This window comes from Equus caballus, chromosome 31 (genome assembly GCF_041296265.1).
Source record: "Equus caballus isolate H_3958 breed thoroughbred chromosome 31, TB-T2T, whole genome shotgun sequence".
Lineage (NCBI taxonomy): Eukaryota > Metazoa > Chordata > Mammalia > Perissodactyla > Equidae > Equus > Equus caballus.
In genome coordinates this window covers 17774757-17801955 of record NC_091714.1, presented here as the reverse complement: position 1 = coordinate 17801955, position 27199 = coordinate 17774757, and the positions used below count along the sequence as shown (strand labels likewise).

The 27199-nt window shown below is 44.5% G+C and overlaps 1 protein-coding gene across 5 annotated transcripts in view; it reads left to right on the top strand.

The window, feature by feature from the left end:
- UST (uronyl 2-sulfotransferase) overlaps nucleotides 1-27199 on the top strand; it is a 350080-nt gene that overhangs the window by 185519 nt on the left and 137362 nt on the right. For all 5 annotated transcript variants that reach the window (XM_023632884.2, XM_070256415.1, XM_070256413.1 and 2 more), the window contains exon 5: nucleotides 1356-1509. In XM_023632884.2, the coding sequence (XP_023488652.1) occupies nucleotides 1356-1509 (154 nt within the window). The remainder of the gene's footprint in view (nucleotides 1-1355; nucleotides 1510-27199) is intronic.

The following is a 27199-nucleotide window of genomic DNA, read 5'->3' as shown; positions in this document are numbered from 1 at the left end:
TACCCTGTGCTAAATGACATCCTTCCTGGCTTCAGGAGGCCCACAGCCTGGTGGGAGAGGCAGACCGTACACCAGTGCTGGAGAGAGGGCTGAGAGCCAGGAGGGAGGGACGAGCTCGAGGGCCGAGTTCGTTGCTGGAGGTCGTGACCATGGTTCTGGGCCAGGGTTTGAAAGGCGAACGGGGTCTGCCAGCTGGAGAGAGGTGGGAGCAGGGTCGGGTCAGTTTGCTTTCTCTGCGCCCTTTCTGACCCCTGACGGAATGTCTGGGCATCCTCGTCAGAGGGTGAGAGGAGCCTGTGTGTCCCTCAAGAGGTCCCCAGAGCAAGACCTCTGCCCAGAGCCTGGAGTGGTCTTCCAGGCTCCTCGGGGCCACTGCCATCTGGCAGTTCAAAGAGAAGGAGGAAGAATCCTGAAGAAAAGTTCAGCCCAACTACTCATTTTGCTTTGAGAAGGCCCCACTCTTGGGCCAGCGTGCGATGCCTTTGTCTAATCCCTTTGTGGAAGGAATTAAAATGGGACAGCTATGTACTTGTTTTATTTTTATCTAAAACCACTTGCCGTCATTTGAGGATATTGATGTTTGTTGTGTTCATGATATGCCCTTGCCTTATTCCTTTTCTCAACTCTGGAATCTTCTTTCTGTGGCTCAGAGGACGGGTTCTGGAGTCGGACAGCGTGGGTTCCTGTCCTGGCTCAGCCACAAGTTACTCACCCGCCCCCTGCCTCAGTTTCCCCCAGTATAAATGGGGATAATTATGGTTTCTCCCTCACCCAAGTGTGTGAGGCTTCACTGAGTTGGATACATAAAGTATTTACAACAAGCTGAACAGTGAGTCTTTAATAAATATTGATTATTTATTACCTGAGAACGTTTGAATGAGAATGTAGAATAAGAACCATTTCACCCAAGAAAACAGTCACAATTTATCAGTCAATTGAAACATTCAATGAGGTCCCACCACGTGCCAGCGGTTGTCCCTGCCAGACCCTGGGAATCTAAAATCCAGTACAGTGAGGTTCCTCCCTCAGGAAACTACATCCTAGAGAGAAAACAGGACCACATCTGTATACACCTCCATGTTGACAAGCACCATCATCTGTACAGTACTGTCCTACGACCATGCTCACAGCCTCTCGGCAGGTCCGTGGACGAGCATCACCATCCCCACCTCCTGCACGATGGTAGAATGCCCATCAGGAGACACCACCTGCTGATCCGCTGTTCACTGGGACCTTAGCAGACAGGGCGCTCTGATGATAACATGTCAACCTAGATGGGAAACGTTGTCAAGTGGGCTTGCTTTTCCTCCCGGAGTGACGGGTTGTAACCAGCTCCGTGTTTGTGTGCATGTTAGGTTTGGAGGAGACCAGCCCGTCTACATCAACATCATTAGAGACCCTGTCAACCGGTTTTTATCTAACTATTTTTTCCGTCGATTTGGAGACTGGAGAGGGGAACAGAATCACATGATCCGCACCCCCAGCATGAGGCAGGAGGAGCGCTACCTGGTAAGTCCCCTTGCATCCCCGATGTGGTCCCCCCCCGCCCGGAAGCAGCTCCTGGAGGCACGGAAGCTTGCCCTCCCCTGCCGTGGCACCTCCATCTTCAGAGAGGAAGTTATTGCCCGTGAAAAATTGTTCCAGATGACCCAGATCCTAATGAACTCTCTTCTCAAATGACTTCTTAATCTCATTTTCCTCCGTTTGTCTTCAGTGCTGGATTTTAGGTCCCAGAGAAGAAATGGTCTTTCCTAGGGAGTCCTGACCAGCACTGTTGTCGTTTAGATGTGTTTGGAGATCTCTTAGAACATCCCAGAATACTTTCTTATACGCATGCCATTCAGCTCCCATGGCAACCCTATGAGGGAGCGGTGTTTCCAGACTAGGACCCTGGGATTCTAAAAGGAGGTCTTGCCAAATTCTAAAAGGGGGACTTGCCAAATTCAGGCCCCCAGGAAGGGGCACAACTGTGACTTCCTGTTTCCGGGTCTTCTGACTTCAAATCCAAGGTTCTTTCCACCACAGCACGACAGAATCAGGCCATCTCGGCAAAAATTGTTTGCTTTTTCTGGACCTTGTTTTGGACCCTCAGCTCCATGGGGATGCTAGTTTTGACCCCCTAATTGTTTCTACGGGGCCAAAGTTGATGACAAAAATGGAGGGCAGAGTTATGCATCTTTCTTCTAGCACCAGAGCATGAGGGACATTTCTCACATGTTTGTGACCTAGATTGACAAAAGCTTGCTGAGCAGCTGAGAGCCTGGTGTTACAGAGGCTGAAATCCTGGAGTCTGTGTCTGAGAGAGCCCCCTGGGTCATCCAGACCCATCCTGGGCTGCTGGACCCCAGCAGGAAGAGGAGACAGTGTTGAAAATCAGCGCACATCTGCTCCCACTGCCGGCCTCTAACCCAGAGCCTGTGGGGCCACGGCAGCACTCCTGTAGTCTCAGAAAGTGTCATTAGTCATGGTTCCAGTGCAATGCTAAAAATTTCTTTAATTTTTAAAAATGTGATAAAAGTATATGTTTGGAGGACGGGAGCATTTGGGGATGATGGCACTTTCACGTCTTAAGACTCCAGGATTAGAGTTGAGAAAACTAAGACACAGAGAAATTAAGTGTCTTATCTGTTACTGGACAACTAGTTTGTAGATGCGCTAAGATGAGAAACCAAGGCTTGTCGCTCACCTTTCACGATTTGTTTAACTACCTAAGGCTTCCGTGAAATATTTTGATGGTATAGTTTAAAAGTGGCTTTTAGTTTCTGATGGCAAAAACCCTACTCTTTTTCTTTAAACTATGTATTGTGAATATGACTGTTTTTTATTCAGTGACAAGTATGTATTCAGAATACAGAACCACTGACTAGAGGAGTAATGTCTGCGCAGGTTATCTTTATAGTTTGTACTGGATCTTGATTAGCAGGTGTATGTTCTTTTAAAAACATAGAGCATCTTCTGTTTAATCAAAATATATTTCAAAGTTTCTGATTTAATTCTGATACTAAGAAAGTTAGAACCACGTTACAGCAGAAGATGTTGAAAAACCAAAGATATGGAAACGAGTCTTATGAATCCTACTCTTCAGATATTAACATCGGTAATAAGTAAATTCAGAGTCTACCAGAAGGTGAAAAGTGATTTGGAAAAACAAGAAAGTGGAGGGGCGGTCTGGGGGACCCAGAACGCCTGGGAGGGGGGCTGCAATGTTAGTAAGGCAGTCGGGGAAGGCGATGAGGACGTGGCAGTTGAGTGCTGGTTGGAATGAGAGGTGAGGGTGGTCAGTGGTCAGCTGGCAGGACACAGCTCCCGTGGAGAGGGCAGCTGGAGCGACACAGGGAGGGGACACATGTTCCGCTCATTCAGAGATGAGCAGGGAGAACGGAGTGGCTGGCGTGGAGTTGGGGATGGGGAAAAAGAAATGTCAGGAGGCGAATTCAGAGAGGAAAGGACTGGAGGCAACAAGTTGTATAAGGCTTATGAGTCACTAAGTGAGTTGGGAAGTAAAACAAATGACTCCAGATCGAACACACTCTCATCAGTGATTCCTTCTGACTCTCCACTAGAAAGCTGAGCCACTTCTCCCTGCAGGGGATGTGTCATCCCATTAGCCTTTAAACATCCTCAGCAATTGTCCCCCTTTGTTCTAGGAGTTAAGACTCCTCCCTCCTGCTCGAGCCCTGTATCTGGCTGACCCGTGGATGCTTGTGCTGGAAATCTCACAAGGCTCCTCACACTCAAAGCTTCCAGGGGCCTCTATTGAAAACGGAGTTTGTGGGATGGTGACGCCAGAGCTGTGCAGTGTACAACCTGCACAGTTGTACCTGGAGGTCCTGCTGTTCTTCTTCTGTGGCCCCACCAAATTCTGTGCTGGCTTTGTCATTTCTGAGTGATACCATGTCTTAACTTCCCTTCTTTCCTCCCAACTGCCTATAAGCTCTCCGAGGACAAGGTAGGATTGGAGGTCCATCTATGTCCCTCTCCTTACTGGAGACCTCAGTAGCACTCTACTTAATAAACAAAATAAACAACAACAAGAAAAATATTAATGTATGAGTTGAGGGGGACTCTCTGGGTTCTTCTCCCCTGTCAAGTGTCTGCCCTCCCATGAGTCATTCCACATACCGTAGTCTTCACACATTCACACAGACAGATTAGTGAAAGAAGTCGTAAACATGAACGAAAGATCATGGTTTTGATTTTTTTCTAAAGCCCATAAAATGTTGAAAGTTGATAGTAGAGGCAAGTCTTATATTTTGAGGAGCTGGTAGCTGCCTTTATGGTGTGATTTGAGAGGTTCGGGGGAAGTTTCCCTGCCCAGAATTCTTCCCTTGGAGAGTTGGAGGTCCCGCTTTCCACACAGAAGCTGCGTCCTGGGAAGGGGCCATGTCGGACGAGCTCTTCAGGCCGTTCCTTGTTAAGGCCTCAGCCCTGGGCTCCCCAAAGCAGAGGGAGAAATCGGGGGAGCAGGGAGGACGGGGGGGCAAGGGACTCCTTCACGAGCTGGCCCGAGCCTGACCCGGTTGGGAGGCTGTTTTCTGGTTCAAAGGATAGTTTGTTTATTTGGAGGAAGACAGTCTCTTGCCCTTTTTTTTTAATAGCTGAAACTTTTCATGCCATCTCCTTGGTCCCATTAGACCCTTGAAATCAAACTGCCCCCTTTCAGAGCCTGTCCTTATTTTGGCAAGCCTGGGTTGTCAGTTGTTTGACTCCAAAGAGGGTGTTGTTTGTGTCTCGGTGGGGTGCAGGGCAGCTGTGAGGAGCACACTGTCCCCCTAGCGGGGCCCTGCCTGGAGGCCAGGGCTTAGGAGGAGATGCGCAGGGCATCCCCGCATCTGAGGAGGCAGCCATGGCAGGCCACCCCCTGGGGGACCGCGCGACGAGGCCTCTCCCTGCACACTGCTCACACAGAGTCACGGGGGCTGGCCCAAAACGGGTCTGCTGATGTACCCACGTTATTCCAGATCTCAGCGCTCCCAAGCCACACGCTTTATCCAGTTGCCAAAAGTCAGGCGGTTCTGCTCCTGGCCCTGAGCCTTGTCGAGCTGCTTAGCATACAGCTGAGAGAGGGCCAGGGCCTCGGAGCCTGCTCTGGGGGTGAAATAATATCATCTTGTGATGCCGGGTGATTCAGAAGAAAATCAAAAAGGGCCCAGGGATGCTCGGGTTTGCAGGGTCCCTGGGGGTCGGGAGGAAACTCTCATTTCTCAGATGCAGGAATAGGGCCTGGGTCTGGGATGGGTTGGGGGCCCCTCCAGGAGTAGAAACCAGGTCTCCTGACTGCATAGCCATGTTTTTTCATCACTTGGGCCTTAGGTTTTACTTCCTGAATGGTAAAAGGAGAAGGAGAATGGGCCAAGTTCCATGCTTTTTGAGCAAAATCATTTTGTCTAACACCTCTTTACAAAGTCATAGCTGTTATAATATTTTTGTTTCAAATATTCAACCATCTTATAGCTATTCCCCATATTTTCTGGAAACAGATTTTCTAATGGTTTCTATTTCTTTCCAAACCATTCCTCACTGATATTTACCGGAAAATCATCTTAGAATAAATTATTGCTGGAATGGACGCAAATTCGACATGTAGCAGCCACACTGTGAAAAGACGATTCTCTCAGGCTCATTGCTGCTCCCCGGTGGGTGCAGACGTGACTGCCTCTGGTTGGCTGTGGAATCGTGAGGTGGGGCAGATCTGAGCCCAGGCACACTTGAATACGTCCCGGCCCAGCAGACCCTTCTGCAGCTGTACTCCAGGTCCTTTATTTCCAGGGCAGGGACAACCTGGCACATAGAACGTAGTTAGTGAAAGAATGAATGACAGCTAATGAAAAGCAACAGTTGTGATTTACAAGTGAGAGAGAGCATCTCATACCTACAGAAGCCACTCCCTTGTCCAGTCACCCAGTTTCCCTGAAAATGGATTTCTTAGGCTGCCATTTCCACTCTGCCAGTTAAACATGTGTGATTTGTGTTTGCTCAGAAAGTTTCCTGGTGAAATATTCAGCAGAGATACCACTTGGCGCTTTCAAACTCCAAAAAATGTCAAGTTGGGCTCCTTATCCAAACTTCTTGCAGCTTCACTCAATGATCTGCATTTGAGGAGCAGGAAGAGAGAGGAGGAAATTTTCCCTGGGAGAAAACTGCTATGCTCTTTATTCGGCTTGGCTGTAAAGCGTGGAAAGTAGTGCATGTTTAAAAGAAAAGATGCGTAATTTACAGCTTCTTAATGCATAAAGAATTCAGTGAATCATGCTGGCCCCATTGGAGTCTGGAGAAGCCTGAAAATTGGCCAGCGTCAGCAAAGGTTTTCAGAAAGCTATGCATTTTAATCTTCTTGAGAGTTTTGGACTCTGAACCTCCTTTACCTTTGGAAGCGTATATAGAAAGACTCGATTCTGGAAATTTCCACTCTGTCTTGACCAGCTGAGGCTGTCCTGTGAATGAGGGCTCAGACTTAGCGCTCTGTTCCTCAAGCGTCATTTTTCTTAAAGAAAGAAAACAAGTAATGAATTTGGGTGATCTGCTTTTTGAGTAATTTGGTAAAAAGCTATGTTTTCTGCATCTTTGAAGGTAAGAAGGTAATGCTCTTGTCTGCACCTAGTTCACATTTGGCTTACGTTTGCAGGCTGAGAGCGCCTAGGGCGCGGGCACTCATGTTCCCTTCTCAGCTGTCCTAGCTGGGTGACCCGGCCAGGGATTTCGCCTCTACAAACCCCACTTTTCTCGTCTGTAGAATGACACACTATTATCCACCTTGCCTGTATCGTAGAGCTTTCCGGCAATAAATCGGATATTCTACACGGAAGTGCTTTGAAAGCTAAAACTCTCCAAAACACGTTTCACATTGATACTTTCACCCCCTGGCTCTGCCAGTGGCTCCACGTGATCTAAAAGGACCATCATCCCTACACATGAGGGACTTCTCTGCTCTGGGGAGCCGGCAGGGACTGCTGTGTTCATGGGGCTCGGGCCCCGCTGGCCGTGCCCTGAGCCCTCAGGTCCACCTCCGCTGAGCTCTCCCTTGGCCTCACCAGCCCCCTTCTCCAGGGAATTCGTTTCTAAGGAAACCGCTTCACTTTGTTTCCCAACAGCTGGAGACGCATTTTGATCCCAGCCCGCTGGCATACATTTGTCCTGTGTTTATTTACTTGGAAACCTAAGCTGGGGCAGGCACGGGGTGTCCATTCACAGAAGCAGGGCTCTCGGCCCGAGGGGCGGGGAGGAAAGGGGGCCGGGGCCGAAACGCAGTGACAGGCTCCTGTGAGCCGTGCAGAGATGTGGGGGGCGAAGGAGCCTCCGCTTGAGGAAAAGTCTTGGGAATCCGTTTTTCCTGAGGCCCAAAGGAGGATCACAGGAGTTTTTCAAACCAAAGGCCACCTCTGGGTTTGTTCATATCTGTCAGTCGCCCTGGGAGCTTCCAGCACACTGAGAAGATGGTGGGCACAGGAGGAGGAGAGGCAGGAGGAGTGTAGGAAACAACACAGCATTTTGAAGAAGAGATGTGATGAGGAATGGCAGGCCTGGAGCCTTGTGAGGGGGGAACAGAATGCCACCAGCCGCCACCTGAGAGGCCACCAAGTCACCACAGCCCTGTATGTGGTGTGTCGCGGGTTAGCATGCTTTCTTCATGTTGCACCTTCATCTTCACAGCGTCTCCTGGTGTAGGTATTAGCACCCATCCTTCAATCCCCTTTTAAAGACTAAGAAGGCCAGCTTAGATGGGCTGGGCAGGAAAGATCAAACCTCTTACATGAGGACATGGGGTTAGTCAACATTAGTGACAAGGAGCTCAGATCCAACCAGGTGGCCTCAGGTAACAGGGGCCGGGGAGGAGGAGAAATGTGAGAGTAATTGTAAGGATGTATCTGGAATAAGCACCAAAGGACCACACCGGCCAGGGGATGCCACGCAGAGCCAGGCCACGTGGGAAGCACACAGCCCCATCTCGTGGTGGAGAAACTGGCAGAATTGAAGGCAGGTCTAGTGCCTGGGCTGTGTGGGTGCCGGGGCCGCCCAGCACTTCCAGGTCCCTGTTCTGTGATTCTGCCCTTGACACACTTGGGATGCTCGCCCTCCTGCCCACTCTGTCATTGGCCTCTCCATCCGCTGCCTGGGGTAGCTCGATAGCTCATTCAGCCTCCCAAGAGTGACCATTTCATCCACTTGGTCACTGTCCAGCCACCTCCCAGGTCATGTTTGGCTGCCCCTGAGACAAGTCTCACTGCTGCTGTGGTCAGGGGGTGTCAGATGGGTGGGACAGGCTGGAACCACCTGTGCGGACACTGCCTATGTCAGTTCCCGTGGCTCCTGCGGCAATTTACCATGCGCTTAGTGGCTTGAACAGCAGAAATTTCTGATCTTATGGTTGTACGAGTCGAAAGTCCGACATGGGTCTCACCGGGCTAAAATCAAGGTGTTGGCGGAGCTGAATCCTCTTTGGAGGTTCGAGGGGAGGACCCACATCCTCATTTGTTCGGGAGGTTGACAGAATCCCTGGCCTGTGGTTGCAGGACTGAGATCCCGTTTTCTTGCTGGTGAGATGAGTGCCATTCGCATTTCCCAGAAGCGTCGACTTTCCTTAGAACGTGGTACCTTTGCTCCATCTTCAAAGCAACAGCCAGCGGTGTGTTGAGTCCCTCCCCTGCTTCAAACCTCTCCTCCTCCTTCTGTCTCATTTCTCTAACCCATCTGAGCAAGGTTCTCCACTTTTGAGGATTTATGTGATGAGATTGGGCCCCCAACAATCCAGAATAATCTCCCCATCTCAAGGACCGTAACCTTCATCAGCTCTGCAGAATCCCTTTTGCCGTATAAAGTACCCTATTCACAGGCCCCAGGCATTAGGGTGCGGACATCTTTGGGGTCCGTTATTCTGCCTGCCACAGTGTCACCACAGACTGCAGGGACAAAGGGGGCCGTGCAGGTGATGTGAGTATGACAGGCATTTTGAGCTTGGCCTGTCCCATCCGCAGGTGGGGAGCCCACATCAGCTTCCCCCATGCCATGCTGCCATGCAGTGACACCACACTGTGGCCTTCCTGTCCCTGGTCTGCAAAACCAAGTGGCCAGTCATACATTTTGTTTTTTCTCCTTCTACTAGTGACTCATTCATTCATCCATCCACTCAGCCATCATTCATTCATTCAATAAATCTTGATTTAGTACTTCCTGTGTGACAGGCACAGTAGTAGGAACTGGAGATAAAATGTTGAGCAAAAACAGATCCTTTGTCTGTCCTTGTAGAACTCAGAGCCCTACAAGAGAGAAAGGCGTTGGTCCCCAAATCACACTGATGCATGTCAAATAGCAACAACGAGGAGAGATGTGGCATTGTCCAGGCGTACAATGGGGCAGTTGGAAAATCGGGAGGTCAGAGAAGTGATGGTTGAACTAAGATCTGAAGGAAAAGAGGAGGAGGAAGAACATCCAGACGTAGAGAACAGCATGTGCAAAGGCCCTGGGGTGGGAGAGAGCACAGTGAGCATGGGGGAAGAACCAGGGAGGCTGGAGTCGGGAGGGTGGAGGGAGGAAGGAATGTAATGGGCAGTAATGGCAGGCAGCAGTTGGGCCCCTTAGAGCCTTCCAGGCCCTATTAAGGAGCAGTGGGGAGGCCCTAAAGGATTTAAAGCCAGGGGGCATGTTTACATGGGATCCTGAAACTTCTATATTTAAAAAAATTATCTTCAGCATGCTGTCTAGAGAAGGGCTCCAAGTGTACGTGGATAGACCAGTTAATCTGAGGCCACTGAGTGATCCAGTGTGAGATAAATCAGAGAGCCATTGTTTATGGAGCACAAGGACCAGCTCCAGCAGCAGGGGTGCCGATGGGGGAGCCTTTGCAAACAAGTGCAAGACGTGTCACTGTCCCCCCAGTTGCTGACCGCCTGGCTAGCTACAGAGAAGCTCTACACCAACAGTGGGAGAGAGAACAGCTCAGCGCAGCAGCGCAAGAATTGTTGGCTGGGACACGTTTAATTAGCAAACGAATGATGCAGAGGCTTACGACCTGAGAATCCAGGTGGAGAAAGAAATCAGTGAGAGCTTGGGTCCCTGGGGGAGGCTTCCTAGACAGGAGAGGTGGGAGCTGAGTCTTTCAGGGCGGATGCAGTTTAAGGCAGGGGTCAGGGGCAAGAGGACTGGAGGAGTGGAGTATTTGTAAAGAGCCGGAGAGTCCAAGGCGTGCTGTCTGGTGAACTGCCCAGCTGGCTGGAGCAGAGGGCTTAGGGAGGCAAGGAAGGAGCTTTGGGATGGTGAAGCAGTTCTCCAGATGTCCCTGAGGAGGGAAAGCAGCGCTGAGCTGCTGGCCGCCAAATCAGGTTTGCCTGACCTGCTTTCTTGACAGAAGGTCCCATTAGGAGCATCAAACCCCAGGGCTGCCAGAGCACTGCCAGGTGCATCCCGCCAGCTGTGCACCTGTCAGCTGAGCTCATCGGCTCCGGCCCCGCGCCTCACTGTGAGTCAGCGATGCGGCTGCAGCTGTCTCCTCCCTGGGGTGCAGCACGGCCCCCCCTGCTGGGACAGGTGGTATGCACTGAGGCGGTGGTGCCCAGCCTGGCCGCTCATTGGAATCAACTGGGGGACTTTAAAAAATCCTGATGTCTGTGTCCCACCCCCAAAGATTCTGGGTTCATTGGTGCAGTCTGGGCTTTAGGACTTTTTAAAAGCTCCCAAAGTGATGCCAACATGCAGTTAGGGTTGAGAACTCCCAAGGAATGACAACATGTCCATTCTTGGCTGTATTAGCAGAAGCTATTTTCACAGAGACACCTCCTAAGTATCTTCTAGAAGCTTACTTTCTGTATCCTCCGCCCATTCGGAAAAAGCTGAATTTACTTTCCCCTTGGAAATTTTTGCTTGTTAGGCTTTTAATTGGCATGTGCAAATGAATGTCATGAACGAAGTTTGACAACATAGCGCAAGATTTGTTGAATTTATGAATACTCAGTGCATGTCTTAAGTCAGGCTTCCTTTTAAATTGAAGTGAGTAAATTTATTATACAGAAACCAAAGAGTATATTATACTGTACATTTAAGATCTCACTTTGGGAAGCTGTACCTTAGGCGATAAAACAGAGTGAGCGCTCGGATGAATAAAATATTTTAGCGTGAAGACCTCTTTTTATTTGGTCGATGAGGCATTTGGAATCCATTGCCATCTCTTCAAAGAGACGTGTGTCACTCTTTAAATGCAGGCCATATAGGAAATGGTCTTTCAAATAATGTCCTTTCAATGCAGTCCAGGAGCTTGTAATTCAAAGAAGCTATGAGGTGGAGTTTTATATAAAATGAAAAACTAATGGCTCAGTTTATCTGTATTAAAATTTTGAATTTCATACTCTACACTTGTTTTTCAGAACCTGCGACACCTCTACAGTTGTTCTCAATTTGCTTTGCCAAATTGTAATATTTTTTGCTCTGCCCCACTGTTTCACAGACACAGCATAAATTCCCCAGAGGTGCAATGACCTCCAAACGTGTTCTTAAAAATATTTTGCAAATTCTGAAGACAGACAGGAAAAGAAAGTGTAAAACATCTAAGAGATTTATTGGAGTCTCAGCTTGAATTCTAATTGCAAGTACTTATGAAAATGTCAATATTAACATGAAATAGCTGGCAGTTATTCTAATAAATGTAAATTGAATTAGATCGTGTGTAATTGGAAAGACACGTGCTTCGCTCAGGCTCTCAAACAAGTCTCAGAATCTGTCAGCTGCAGCAGCCTTGCCTTCCAATGGCTGGAAAATTGAAGGACAAGACAGAATATTTTTGACTACAAGGAGGATAGAAACTCAGAAAGAGAATGGGTGACCATTTGTCACCATATGAGGAGCTCTGTGCAAAGCAGGGGGCACAGCATAGATGTCAGCATGAGCATATTCTTCAAAGGAGGCAGCCAGATGGGGGCTGACGGGTCGGGGGCCAGAAGTAAGCTAAGTGCCTTGGAACTTCAGGACCGTCTTCTATAGAAACGGGTGTTATAGGTGTCTGACCTCCTGAAATGCACCTGAAAGGTCAAACTCACGTCATACTAGTGAAAAGTTTAAATGCCTGGAGAAGTCATAGAATAATCAAGCCTGGAAATTGTAATGATCCTGGCTCATAACCAACTGGTTTTGCAGAACACACTTAACAAACCACTTTAGTTCCTTTCTGTGATTGACTAATGTGTGTCACAGGGTGGAAATGATACCAGTAAATGTGGTTTTGGTGGAACTTTAATAGGAAGTTTGATTTTGTCCCACGTGACGTTTTCATTGATCTTCTAGGAAACAGCCAAGAATGAATGGGACAGGTGGGCAATCAATTGACTATAAAATCATGCAGCCTTGACACACACCACTTTTGCGCTGACCCTAAACCCATGCAGATATTCACGGCTGAATGAAAGAATTTGAACCAAAGCCTACTCAATTTCATGACAAATAAAACTTTTTAAAAACAGCTCTGCATTTCATGTTACAAAGTGAAAACACAGTGGAATGGTATCAACATTCAGCTAAATGTTTCTATCCTCATTTCCTTTTGCGTTAAAGAGGAAGGCTACACTGATAGAACTTTTATGGTACAATGGCTGCCCTTTGCCACCCCACAGACTTTTAAACGCTCACTTCCAGTTTTTGAAATAAACTAATCTCTTGGATGAGACTTGTGGAAAGAATCAACAAGAAAGTTATCCAGTTCAATAAGAGACGGAGGAAACGATGATGACAAGAAATCCCAGATATTATGGTGTTCCATATCTGACCACTATTAATAAAAACTTTGAGTTTAAAAAAGTGACCTAAACCCAGGCAATAAGATTAGTCTCAAACAGCTTTGATCGCTGCTAATTTTTATTTCTCCAGATGATTATTACTCGGTGTAGATTATATTTTTTATTTGCTAACATGTTGCTTCTTAAATCCTTCAAATTATTTCATGTTTGTGTATGTTTTATATTTTTAACTAAAATGTAGTCCTCTCACATGATAGGCCATGATCCCCTTTTTCAATCTGAGTACCCATCACAGCTCCCTGGGCAATCCCCAGCCCAGCTCACGGATACAAATGTGGACACAGCACCAATGATGTTGCCTCTTTTCTCCACTTGCATGAGCAACTTCAGTATATTTTGATCACTTACACTGTGCCAGGCATTGTGATGGGAATAGTTGTGGCAAGACGGGCATATGTTCCTACTTCCTGCTTTACCACCCACAAAGAAATGTCTCCTCCTTTTTATTCCGTTATTAGTGAGTGGAATACACATCTGTTCAGTCACCCAAACAAGAAACTCTGGAGTCATCCCTGCCTGCTTTCTCTCCCCAACCCCCAACCCATAGGCAATTAGCCGCCATCTTAGCCTGGAATCCTCCTAAAAGCAGACCCTGAGGCAAGGGCTTAGGTGAAGGGTGTTAGAATTTGGACAGTGATCCCAAGGAACAGGCACGGGGGACTGGAAAGAGAGAGAAACATGGAAGGAGGGAAGGCCAATGCAAGGGAGTGTCCTCACATTGGTCACTCCCACAGAAATCGAGGCTCAAGACTCCCATTTGGGCTTTGCACGCATGTGTGCCAGGTGGGTCCTTATGGGCATCCCACTGGGAACAGAAAGCAAGGGATGTATCGAGCCGCTGAGGCAAAGTTGCTCTCCCATCCATAGTCAAAGTGTCCAGTGTGGAAATCTGGCATCGTCATCCCACTGCTTAAAACTCCTCCAAGTCTTTCTGCTCCCTAGTTGTAATGCTATCAATATTATTATAATATTATCATTATTGTTTGGTCAAGAATCATCACAACCTCATGTGCAGCTACAATTATCTCAATTAAAAATTTCAATTAAAAAAGCATCACAAAGCAATAGAGAAGGAATAGGTTAATCAGTAAATAATGTAGGAAAAGTGGAAACGGGAATGAGCCTGCTCTGGAAAGAGGATGTGGGAAGCTTGGTTTGATTAGCGTTTATCTGGGAAAGCAGTAAGTCAAGGCTGGCAGGATAGGTCCAGATTATTAAGAGTCTTGAGAGCCGCAAAAAGGACGTTAGAATTCGTCACAGAAGGCAGGAGTCACCAAGCTCCTCGAGCAAGGAATTAAATGACATGATGTGAAATGCTGCTTCTGAGTTATCTATTGCACTTGGAAAGACCTTCACTCTGAAACTGGTTAAAAAAAAATTCTCCACGGCCTCTTCCAGGGGCTTCGTTGTAATTCATATTGTTTAAATTGAAATCTTTGATCCATCTGAAATTTATCCTGCCGTAAGGTGTGACATATCAGTCCGGTGTCTTTTATTTTTCAGATGCCTAACAAATTATTCCAACAGAATTTATAGAATAATTCATCTTTTCCACACCAATCTAAAGTATCACCTTTATGGCATAATAAATTCTTGTTTTTAGAGGGATCTGCTTTTTGACTTTTTATTTTGTTCCATTGGTCTGTGTCTTTATGTATAGGAGAACACTATTATATGTTATATATGTGTAAACTAATACATAATTATATAATATACAATAATATAATTAATACAGTTATGCAATATATAATAACTGTTATATAAAATATATTTTATCTGGTAAGGTCCAATCTCTTCTCATTAATCTTTTTCCCCAATTGTCCTAGCTCTTTGTCTTTGTTAATTTTTCTATAGAAACTTTACAATCAGCTTGTTCAGCCCCCACCCCATATACATACCCAGAAAACTCTATTGTTATTTATTGGATTTACATTAAGTTTTAGATTAACATAGGGAGAATTGACATCTTTATGTTGAGTCTTATTATAGGAGAATGTATTTTTGTCTTTGCATTTGTTCGAAACTTCTAGTGTGTTTCTTTTTTCTTTTTTCTTTTTTTTAAAGATTGGCACCTGAGCTAACATCTGTTGCCAATCTTCTTTTTCTCCTTCTTCTTTTCCCCAAAGCCCCCCAGTACATAGTTGTATATTCTAGCTGTGGGTCCTTCTGGTTGTGCTATGTGGGACGCCGCCCCAGCATGGCCTGATGAGCGGTGCCGTGTCTGTGCCCAGGATCAGAACTTGTGAAACCCCAGGCCACCGAAGTGGAGCGCGTGAACTTACCCACTGGGCCATGGGGTCAGCCTGGAAACTTCTAGTATATTTTTGAGTGCGCCTTAAGGTTTTCTTCATTTAGATCTTGCACAGTTCTTGTTGGTTTATTTCTAGGTATTTTCTCTTTTTTGCTGTTACTATTGTTGCATATTATTTTTACAGTTATTAAATTCTGTATATTATTTTAATTACTGAATTCTCTTACAGTTTGTCAATAGATTCTCAGGAGATTCTTTTCAGTTTACCAGATAAAATTATATGTCCAGCTAATAATGATAATTTTTTCTTTCTTTTTCCAATTTTTATAAGTCTTATCCAGTTGTTTTTGTTAGCATCTCTAGAAAAATGTTAAACATAAGGGTGATAAAAATGAGTTTCTTATAGAAGCCAGATAATTGAAGTAAAAATTAAATTGCTAATTGTCAACTTTTGTTCATTTCCACTCTTTTTTAGTAGAGTGTAATGTTTAGGATCCAGACTTTTTGGAATTTCATTTCAGGGAGAATATAAGCAGTATGAGTCTCAATGTCTAATGACAAACAAACCTAAAGAAAAAGACAAAGACTGTTTCATTAACCTTCCACCACCACCTGCTTATAACTTAGATGTCACTATTGACCACCCACCAACCTAGAGTGGCTGCGTTCTCGATAGCCTGTTTCGCCAGATCTGTGAAGGAAGGACAACCTCTTAGCGGTAAACTCAATGTTGGAGTCCTTTCTGGAAGTCTCTGGCTGGATGTGATTTTGTTTCTTTTCCCACGGGTGTGGTTTTCCTGGCAGTCAGTTCCTCAGGGACCACATTTAATAAATTGTAACAAATACAGAAGAGATTCATCATTCACACCTTTGCAGTACAAAGGAAAGACGAAAAACAACTGGAGACTGGAGGTAGAATTAGGTACACATTTATTTTGCTTTTAATTGTGAGCAAATGTCAAAACCAAGTCTTGCCACGTCAAAGTCGTCTTTGGCTTGGTCTAGCCCTCCCTGACACCGAGACCACGTGTCTCTCCGCTTCTGTCGTACAGGCTTTTTTGACTTCCTGTGAGGCTGCCACAAAAGGACTGAAAAGACTTTAAGTGAACCTGAGCACACCTGACATTAGAAGGGCGAGGAATCTTTGACTGGGACCCCGTCCTGTGAGCAGCTTTCACACCATGCATTTAAATACAAATATGGTAGCACATAAGCCAAGATCCTTGAGAGGAATCCTAACTGCGGACCATGACAAGCCATGGGCGAACCACGTTTCTTGTTGAAGTTTTGGACTTGAGATGCGCTGTGGGAGCACCTCACAGTGACGCCCCACTTCCTGCCCTGCTCACTCACCCTGTGTGGTCGGCATTGCCGGGTAACTAAGGCTGTTTTTTGCCTTTACTTTTGGAAACTGAGTTAAGTGAGGCAATAAACCCCCTCACTTCAATTGTTTTGACTTATGTGTATCTGAGACTTTAACTGTCATTTCTAGCTGCTCCTCTCATTAAATTAGGTCCTTGATGTCATAAATTAGTACATGCCTTTTACCTTTATGTGCAAACCCCCGATAATTCTTTCTTTATTTTCAATGGTGGGTTCTGTTTCTGGCCGTTCCCAGACAGACTCTCTCTGTCTCACAATATTTTCTCTTTCCATAAATATTCTGGCTCTGTGTCTTCATCGGGTCCTCACATTCGGTCCTCCTGGAGTATCCTATGAGAGTTTTGTGCAGTTTCATGCATCTTGCCTGTCTGTTTTTTGCCCAATCTGGTCACTTATGTTATTTAAAACTTTTGAGTAATATACATACATCACCCATACACCATTATCCTGATTTTTTAGAAAAACTTCTTCTCCTTCATCCTTTTAGTCCAGTCTGCACTGAAATCCCGGTTAGTTTTCCTTTAGAATGTCGCTCAGATGCCCTCACCCCGTCTCCATCGCTGCTGCCGGCACCACTGGCTTTAATATTTTTCAACGCTGCCACAGCCTCCTAACTAACCTCCTCTGATTCCGGTCATTCTCCCTCTCTCTCGCCTTCCACAGGACTGCCAGATCAGTCTTTCAAAGCAGCACTTTGCATCATGTCATTTAATTCCTTCCTCAAGGAGCTTGGTGACTCCCTCTTTCTGTGATGAATTCTGAAGTCCTTCCTGTGGCTTTCAAGACTTTCAATAATGTGGATTTATCCTGCCAGCCTTGACTTACTGCTTTCCCAAATAAATGCTAATCAAACCAAGCTTCTCACATCCTCTTTCCAGAACAGGTTTATCCCCATGTCCGTTCTTTTCCTTATGTTGTTACCCTAGACTGGAAAGCCTTCTCTTTTCTCTCTCCGCCCATATCCTATCCATACTTCAAAATCTCTTCTCCACTCTCTCTTGATCCCAATCTTTGGGGTGCTGCCCCTTTGCTAGAATTCTAGTTGCTCACGTGCTCAGCTATTGCTTGCTCTTGAGTTTACGCTATGTTCCAGGTATTATTTAGCACTCAAATACTTAATTTGATCCTTACAACCCAGTCTTATGAGATTATTATTGTATTATTATGATCTCATTTTAGAGATGAGAAGCCTGAGGCTCAGGGAGGTGAAGTAACTTGCCCAGAGATAAGTTACATCCATTAAGTGATGAAACTAGGATTCAGACTCAGGCAGTCTGACTTCTGAGGCCATGTTCCTAACCACTAGACTGAACTGCCTCTTTTTCTCCTATGTGATTCTCCGATTCTTTCGTTAGTCCTTCCCCAGCCTAAATGTCAGCTCCTGAAGGGCAGGTGTCATCTTCCGTGCCTGTGAACATCCCATTCATTGCTTTCCTGGAGCCCATCACATAGGAAGGTCTTAATAGAACTCACAGCATGCAGTCAGGGAACTTACTTGTCTTATTCACAAGCATTTCTTCAGCATCTAAAACAAAAAGAAACAAACAAAGAAACAGAGTCTGACACATAGTAAGTGCTCAGAGATTATTTGTTGAATAAATATTTGATTGATTCACAGTTTGACAAATATACGGTCATGTCAGTGCATCCTTCTCAAGTTTTCACATTCATATAAATTTGCACATTCGTATTTTATGTACAAGTCTCTCCGTTGCCTCCAGCCACCACTGATGTTGAGCTGAAATTTTTTTTAGATAAAATGGATGCTTAGTTATTTAGTTGTTGACCCTATAGGTCTAAAGGGTTTCCCAGTTCATCTCTCTAGTAGTGCTGATGAAATTCAGTTATACCAATTTAATTAAACTAATATTTTATTATCAAAAGCAAAAAGGACACTTCTGTTATGTTCAGCTGCCTTAACAAATAGCACTTTTAAACTTGAAGTCTATAGCACTTGGTTATTTATATTATAAGTAAGTAAAATGGTATTATTAGTCCAACAATTCTTCAAAATAATTTTCAGAAATGTTTCTTCTTCGTGAGAGAGGTGTTCTAAACTGGAGGGACACATTGTGTGTTTCATACCCTATGGCCGAGGACTGCTTTGGTCCCCACTTTTCATCCAGTGTTGGTTTTAATGTTTTAGACAAAAGATGCATCATTTAATTCTCTCTGAATGTTATTAGAGCAAGTCAGGTTTCTGCAGAGCACAATCTGTATTTAATTTATTTGCAAAGCCACATTTAGCATTGAGAATTTTAAAATTCAGTCAAAATAAATGATTTTACATCAAGGGTAGAATTAACACCAAGTTTTCAAAAGACTTTTGAGAAATTCAGAGCACCACATTTAAGTCTAGAGTCTTCCAAAAATGTGCTGTTTTCCAAGATAGACTTCTTAATCCCATTTTGCAAATGACAAAGTTGTGACAAGAAGCAATTAAATATCTTTACCAGAGTCTGTTGGAATGGAGTCACACTGGGTAAGCCCTTGACTTAGGATCAAAACTGTAAGAGGAGGCTACTGACAAAGCAGGAAGGAAAATGATCAGCAAGGAAGAAGCCAAATTTAAGAACAGGACTTGTCATCAAGGCTGTTTTAACATGGAGGCCCAGGGAGTTGAGAAAAGGAATATTAGTCATGGGACTTCAAGGCAGAAAAGAAACATAGATGTTATCTCAACTCGACCACTCATCTGAGTAGTGAGGACCAGAGCGTGAAGGCTGGAAACGCTACATGGAGTCAACCCTCGTTATGATGCTATTCACCGCAAAAGCTCAGCCAAGTAGGGTGTTAATTAGACAAAGTGAATTTAGGAAATAGAATGTCTGGAACGAATTTATGAAGTACAGGATGGTCTGAAAAGGCATATATTAAGTTTTGAGACAAAATTATAAAGCCAGAAGGGATGGCTGTCTCCTAAACTTTTCCAATCTATTGCTTACCAATCTACTTATGATGACAAGCTAGTTCAATCCCACGCCTGTTGAGGAAGGGAGGACACAGTCACCTCAAGGTGACCCAGTCACCAAGGGTGGATTCCTGTCATCTACCCATGCACGTGCACATGCTTACTTGCACACTCACAGTAACTGGAATTTAAAGCCTTTCTTTTTGGAGGAAGATTAGCTCTCAGCTAACATCTGCTACCAATCCTCCTCTTTTTGCTGAGAAAGGCTGGCCCTGAGCTAACATCCGTGCCCATCTTCCTCTACTTTATATGTGGGACACCTGCCACAGCATGGCTTACCAAGCGGTGCATAGGTCCGCATCTGGGATCCCAACTGGCCAACCCTGGGCCGCTGAAGCAGAACATGCGAACTTAACCACTGCACCACCAGGCTGGCCCCAAGCTTTTTTTTTTTTTTTTTTTAAGTTAAACCCTTCTTCCTGGGTTCTTTTCTTTAATTATAAATAAAACTGGTGGGTCTGGCATTTTGTTACTATAAAATGATACGCCTCCTCATCTGCGTCATCCTGTGCATCATGTGCATAAATGTTTGGACTATTTATATTCTGATATGGTTAATTCATTCATTCTTTCTTTCAACGGATACTCAGCACCTACTCTGTAGTTAGAGCCTTGGCAGATACAGAGAATGAGGTAAATGAAAAACACAGATGTGTTTCCAGCACTCATGGAGTGTATAATCTATCAGGGAAAACAGATGCTGATCCAGCTATGGGACAGTATGTACACAGGACAAGAGTCCCAGGTACTATGAGAATCTCATATGGATGGAGTTTAGAAAGCAGAGTACAGGGTGTGATGTGAAGATGGAAAGGTGGGCAGGGACTAGATCATCAAAGGCCTTAAAAAATATCCTACGTATGTGTGGCTTGATGCTGAAGACAACGGAAAGTCGTAGACAGATTGAATTGTGGTTGGGTAGGGAATGGGGGATGACATGAGAGATTTGCATTTGTAATCTTGTGCAAGGGGAAGATGCATGGAGTAGAGCAAGATAAATTACTTTGCTTTGGAGTAGGGCTGTCGCAGCAGAGGAGATCCAGAGGAATGGGTAGATTAAGACATCTCTATGAGCTAGAATCAACAATTGCTTCTTGAGTGATTGGATGTGGAGCTGAAGGAGGAGGAGGAGTTAAGGAAGATTCTAGGCTTCTGGTTGGAGTAATTCAATGGATGGTACTGCTGAGGGTGGGGAATGAAGGGGCAGAGGGGCAGGAAAAATAAGTTTTGCTCTGGAGATGCTGAGTTTCGGATGCCTGAAGTACATGTGAGTGGAGACATCCAGCAGGCAGAGGAGAGAGCTGGGCTGAGTATATGGAATTGCAGATTGTCAGTATGCAGAGAGAGGGTAATTAATCTACTAAAATATATATTCCATGAGGGATGAGATCATGTCTGGAACAACTGTGGTACTCAGTAATTATTTGCTGAAACTTGTTGAATTGAAGCCATGGGGTGAAATCAAGGATGAGGATAAAAGAGCATGTTGGACACCCATTTTTTAGCACTCATTGAGGAGTTGGAAGCAAAGGAAACTAATCAAGAGTCCCAAAAAGAGGACAACATAGAGATGTGGCATCACAGAATCAGAGGAAAAAAGTTCTGAGAAGGGGGGATTGTTTATCAAAATAAAACTAGAAAAATGTGGCCATTGGATTTAACAGCATGGCAGGAGCAAGTCAGCTTGGCAAGAACAATCTCCATTCAGTGGTAAGGGTAGGGGACAGATGAACTGGAGTGGAGGGTAAGAAAGACATGGAAAGATGGAGATAGTGATGGGAAGGGCTAGTCTGCATGGGCTTTGTGAGGCATGCAGAGGCATACCCGGATTGGTGGGCATTGTCTCTCCTGAAGAGGATGTTCTCTCCCAGGATCATTTCCCCTGGGAAGAAGTAGGTCCTCAGAAACTAAAGGGTAAGGGAATCCCACATCACTTTTCTTTTTAAAAAGTAAATACGTATTGAACACTTACTATATACACAGTCCAAAGTGATTAGCATGCTAAGGTCCTCCAAGAAGCAGATGCCAAGATGAGATTGGACATGCAAGAGATTTATTGGGGGAATGCCTATAAGGGAAAAGAGAGGTGGAAAGAGCCATCAGTCTTGCTGTAGGTTTGAACCCTGTGAAGAACGAGGAAGGAAGAAGTGGGTAGGCAGAGGCTCAAACTACAGTGCAGTTCTAAGAAAGTTTCGGGCAGGCCAATGGGGAGTCTTCAAGCCAAAGTCACTCTCAGAGGAATCCTGCATCTTGCAGGAATGGGCCTGCCATAGTCTCTTTGCCGTGCTCAGTCTTTGGCTGAGAACAGCCCAAGACTTCAGCATAAATGAAGTGATAGATTCAGGCCAAAGCATCTAAGACCATTGGCCAGTTACTCCCCCTGCAGCAGGAGAGGTTTGTGGCTGCCACACCTACATTATCTCATTTAGTCTTTACAGCATCCCTCTAAGATATTGTTATGCTCATTTCACAGATGACACACCAAGGATTACAGAGGTTAAGTAACTTGCCTAAATTCACACAGCTAGTAAGATATACAGCCTGGATTCCAACCTGTGGTATGCTGGAGCTGGCTTGGACTGGCTCTGAGCAATTGTTACATTTTCAGGAATTGTGCTATCAGTTGACATCCAGATGGTAGCTTGAATTTGGCCATGGTAGGAGTACTTATACCATGGAAATCTGCAAATGCTGCAAATCATGCTTTTGTTTGTTTCTTTCTGGAAAGGTGATTGTTATATATTTGTCAGCACACCACTGATTTGAACCCAGGTCATCTGACTCCAGAGACACCTACCTAGATAGAAAGTTCCTCCAGAACAGGGAGAGGAATTGTCTTACACCTCCTTGTATTCCCAGCCGTGCACACCACCACACTGCTCAATAAGTATTTGCTGTGGAAGGTGACACTGATATACTTACGTCTGTTGATGATTACAGATTAGTAACATCTATGAGATAATATAAAAGGTTGAGGTCAATGAAGTTGTATCTGTTACCAGTCATTAATTCTCTAATCTTACATTTATAAAGGCAGTCACTCCTAGAAAGTGTGTTTCAACCTCAAGATGACCTTTTGAGAGAACTACCATCCATTACAGCCCAGTGATGTGGTTGATACGCTTCCTGCCTACTCCCACCCACAATCCAGGAGATATATTAATTACCTGCCTCCTTGGCCACTGGAAGTTTATTGTGAAATTGTTTATCCTCCCAGCTCTCCAGTCTCCAGCCTAGGGAATAAAATATGCATGCTTCCTGGAAGCAGGGAGGGTTGTAGGAGCTGTCAGGGTCCCAAACTCTCCTCTCTCTGTTCATGCACTCCAGTGTCTTGAGAGATCAGCATCTGTAGAGAACAACCCAAGAAAGGTTAGGATGAAGAGAAGCTGCCCAGTGGACTCCAGCCATGGAAAAAAGCGAGGTGCCCTAAGTAGTCCTGAGATGCCAGCAGACGTGGGTCTTGGGGTCACTTCAAATTCTGTAATATGTGAGCTACTGCAAATATTTACAGTGCACATAAACAAGCTGTGCAAGAAGCTTGTGCTGTGAAGGCTGCTTCCAGATGAAAAAGCAGGTCTCGTGAAAGCAAGCTTTGCCCTCAAGCAAAGCTCTTTGAAATCTTTTGACATTGCAAAAGAATCTGTAAATCGCCACTTCTTCTGCACCACTTCTGAGAATGTTTCTTCCTTATTAATTTATTTTTAAAATACTTTGTTGAGTGCCTACTATGTGACAGGCCTTTTTCTCAGAACGTCGAAACATCAGTGAATAGACAAAACCTGCCTTTGCTGTGGGGCTCATATGCAAGGTTCATCCCTTGCTTCGACCCTCTTGATCTTCATCGCGTGTATGCGTGTTCACTCACCAAACATGTATTCATTCAGCCAAACAGATATTGGGCATCTTCTCCGTGCCACGTGTAGTGGTGGGGGCTGGCGCTACACAAACAAGATGGTCTCTGCTCTCCAGAATTCAGCCCTAACACCAGGGCATTTTCTACAAGCATCAACAGACAGGTTAGAGGTCATGTCCATGAGGCTTCCTGGAGGGGGTGACACCTGAGTCAAGTCTTGGAGGATAAGTAGAAGGCAGCCAGACAGAGAGGGCATAGCTTGAAATAGCTTGATGCACAAGAGGAACTAAAAGCAGTGAAGGTTGCTGGGGTATAAAGTATGAGGCAGGAAGTAGCAAGAACTGAACAGCTAGGCAGAGCCTGCGTCATGTGTCCATTCCTAGTTTATTCCATTTATTTAAAAAACAGTAACACCCATGATTCCCTGAAGTCCATCTTTCTACTGGTGTTCTTCTCTGAAAGACAGGCAAGAAGCCAGAGGAGATGCTTCTCTGGTCTCTACCCTGAAGGTGCAGACCTACAAGGTGACCACGTGTCCCACGCTCCCTGCCTCCTCCCAGTCACACCCCAGTCCACTCCAATTGTCTTGTCTCGGCCTCTTTCCATTTCCAAATCCACTTTTCAAAAGAGACTTCTGCCTGTTCCCAAGGATGCAGCTCCTTGGCTCCTCCTCCACATTGCCCTGTTTCCCGTAATTCACTGGTAATTCACTGGCCCATGGGGCGGCAGCTCAGAGCCCTGCGTTCTCTCCCACTCACATTCTCACACCTCTTTACCACCAATGCTGAGCCAAGCAATGAGCTGATGGCCGCCTCTGCTCCTTCTGGAATGGCCCTTGCTGGAACGTAGGAACCACTTCAGTCCTCCATCAGCCGATAAAAATGGGGTCGTAGAGGTTCAAAGGCTTGGAAAAGACAAGAAACATGGAATTCATGGTGCTTTTGTTGTTATCATTCGAGGCCTCTAGACCTCTGACGAAGCTGTTTTTAGCTTTGTGTGAACTTCGTGAAGATAGCATTCTTCGACCTCAGTAAGTGGCCCCCAAATGAAAACCTTGATTAAAAAGTTTTAAGGGTTCAAAAAAGAGTTGGGACAGTGAACGGAGGGAAGAACCAAGTGAAATATAAAAGTCAGAAATTTCGGGGCCCTCCGTTTTGAATCCACAACGGAAATTCAGGTCCCAGCTCTATTACGTGTTACAAACTGCATTAGCGTCTTACCAACATTTATAGACTGATTTGACAGAGGCTAGGGCATTAAAGAAAAACGGTAACCCGTGAGACCATTCCCGAAATAAAGGGAAGACAAAAATGATTGGCCTGCATCCTTGTTCGGAAAAACTGAAAACAACTTGGATTGCGTTAACAGCAGCATCTGTTCTACCAAGAGCAAAAGCACGGGAGATAACATTGTCCCCAGCTCTGTCGTGTGTCTTTCCAGTGAACAGATAACTCATTAAATTAAGGCAGCTGCATTCACTCTTCCAAAAAAAGGGCCCCATAAAACTGAGACACCAGAGCCCAACCAGGGCCATTGTCCGTTCTCACTTGAGAGGTAAAGGCCCTCTTCAATCTTCGTGCTTCTTCCTCAAATACAAGAGTTCATAAGAAGCTGTCAGTTCATATAGTAAATAACAACCTTTCCTGAGCTTGTTGGTAATCAAACGAGTTTTCCTTTGTTAATTCCGTTCCTCCCCATTTGTAATTTAGATGGAAAAACATCTAAGTTATTGAAAATCCAGCTACAGAAACATTGGCCTCTTTGTGAAGAAATCTCACTTTTAAAAATTAAAGAAAAATAACAAGTGTTTAGGGTAAGAAAGTTCAAAGACTTCTGCTTCCTTTGTTCTTTTTAATATTTTATTTGGAGTTTGGCATTCCTGTCAGGACAACCCACAGTAAGAAAAATATAAAAAATACTGAAAAGGGCTCTCCATCAAAATATTTTTCTTGTTACCTATTATTTTTTATATTCTTTTTATATCTTTTATTTTAAAATATTTATATCTATGTGGCAGACTTATGGTTGCTTTTTATCTCTTTTTGCTTAACTATATATTCTATAATAAACACGGGTTAATTTTGTAATAAAAATATTTGAGGAGAAAGAGTAAGGCTTGGTGCCAATGACATCTTGCCTGCCTCTGAATTCGAATATTTAAGCAAATCAATGTGTTAAGATAAGAGCCAAAGAAAACCGTCAGTGATAAGTTACCCACATGGTAAGTCTGTCTGACCTCTTCCACGTGACACCAGGGTGTTTTCACGGATAAAATTGCAATCCCAAATAGTCAGACTTTCAGATTCATATTTTCCATCTTAGCACACAGAAGCTTTCCTTCAGGGATTTGCAGAAAATTCTGGCTTGTGTTTCAGTCGCTTGCCTTTTCTCTGTGGAAGCCCGTTGGAAACAGTAGTGGACACTGACCATCCCCAGAACCTCGGGGAACGGAGCTAAGAATCTCTGTGTTAATTGAGAAGTTCTTTTAAAGTTCAATTTCTTTCTAAAACAATTTGGATAAAATAATGGGCCTAGCTGCAAACCACAATATTTATAAGAGGTGTAAATATTGAAATCCACAGTGATGTTCTATTAGGAGTCTGAATTAGAAGTGGAAAGAGGAGAGAGGGTGCCAAGCAGACTCAGTAGGACCTGGAAGCTGATGGCACTTCCTCATTCACTGGCGGAGCATCTGCTCTGGGTTGGGTCCTCTTCTAAGCCCTGGGACAGCAGTGAACAAGACAGAAAGCCCTGCCTCTCTCTTGAAGCTGATATCCTAGGGAGGTAAAACCAATAGTAAACAAACAGACAGACAAATAATATATAGTATGTCAGGTGGTGATAATGGTCCATGGGTAAATTCCAGGAGAGTCTATGAACTTCCGTAGAGAAAAAAAATGCATCATTTTCACCACCTCATTATTTCCTCCCTGTTGAATGTAGGCAACAAACTACAGCAGTATTAACAGTGCCTATAATGTCATCAGTAGAATTCATAGATTTTTATATCAATTACTATCATTGGAGATAGCTCAAAATAGTCATTCCCACTACCATAATACTTGGATCGATATTGTGGTAGATATTAGACCCACTGAGAGATCTTGTTATTCAATACATTAAACGAGAACATGTATTATTTACCATAACTTTTTAGTATTTTGATAAATAATTCAATATATTTGGTTTCCTTTATAGTCCCATATGTTTTCATTTCTATCTCAGCACATTGATCTGAGAAGTGAGTCCTTTATCTACAAGAAACTGCCAAGAGGTCAATAGCAGAGTGCTTTATGCAAACTTCCCATGTCTCCTCATAGAGGTTAAAGAGATGTATACTCAAGAGTTGAGATTTTAGTACTATTAATAATTTTTACTGCTCCATCAAGGACATTCTTAAGTGAAATTTTGTGTGTGTGTGTGTGTGTGTGAATAATGCTTCTTTTCCATTTTCTTTTTTTTCTTTTTTTAGTTAAATTTTTTTTATTTTATTGCAGTAACATTGGATTATAACATTATATAGCTTTCAGATGTACATTGTAATATATTTCTAATTCTGTGTAGATTATATCATGTTCACCACCCAAAAACTAATTATATTCCATCCCCTCACATGAGCTTAATCACCCCTTTTGCCCTCCCCCCTTCTGCTATGGTAACCACCAATCCAATCTTAGTTGTTATGTGTTTGTTTGTTGTTGTTTTTATCTTCTACTTATGAGTGAGATCATACGGTGTTTGACATTCTCCCTCTGACATTTCACTTAGCATAATACCCTCAAGGTCCATCCATATTGTCAGAAATGGCTGGATTTCACCATTTCTTATGGCTGAGTAGTATTCCATTGTGTATATATACCACATCTTCTTTATTCATTTGTCCCTTGAGGGGTGCCTAGGTTGCTTCCAAGTCTTGGCTATTGTGTATAATGCTGCAATGAACATAGGGGTGCAAGTATCTTTAT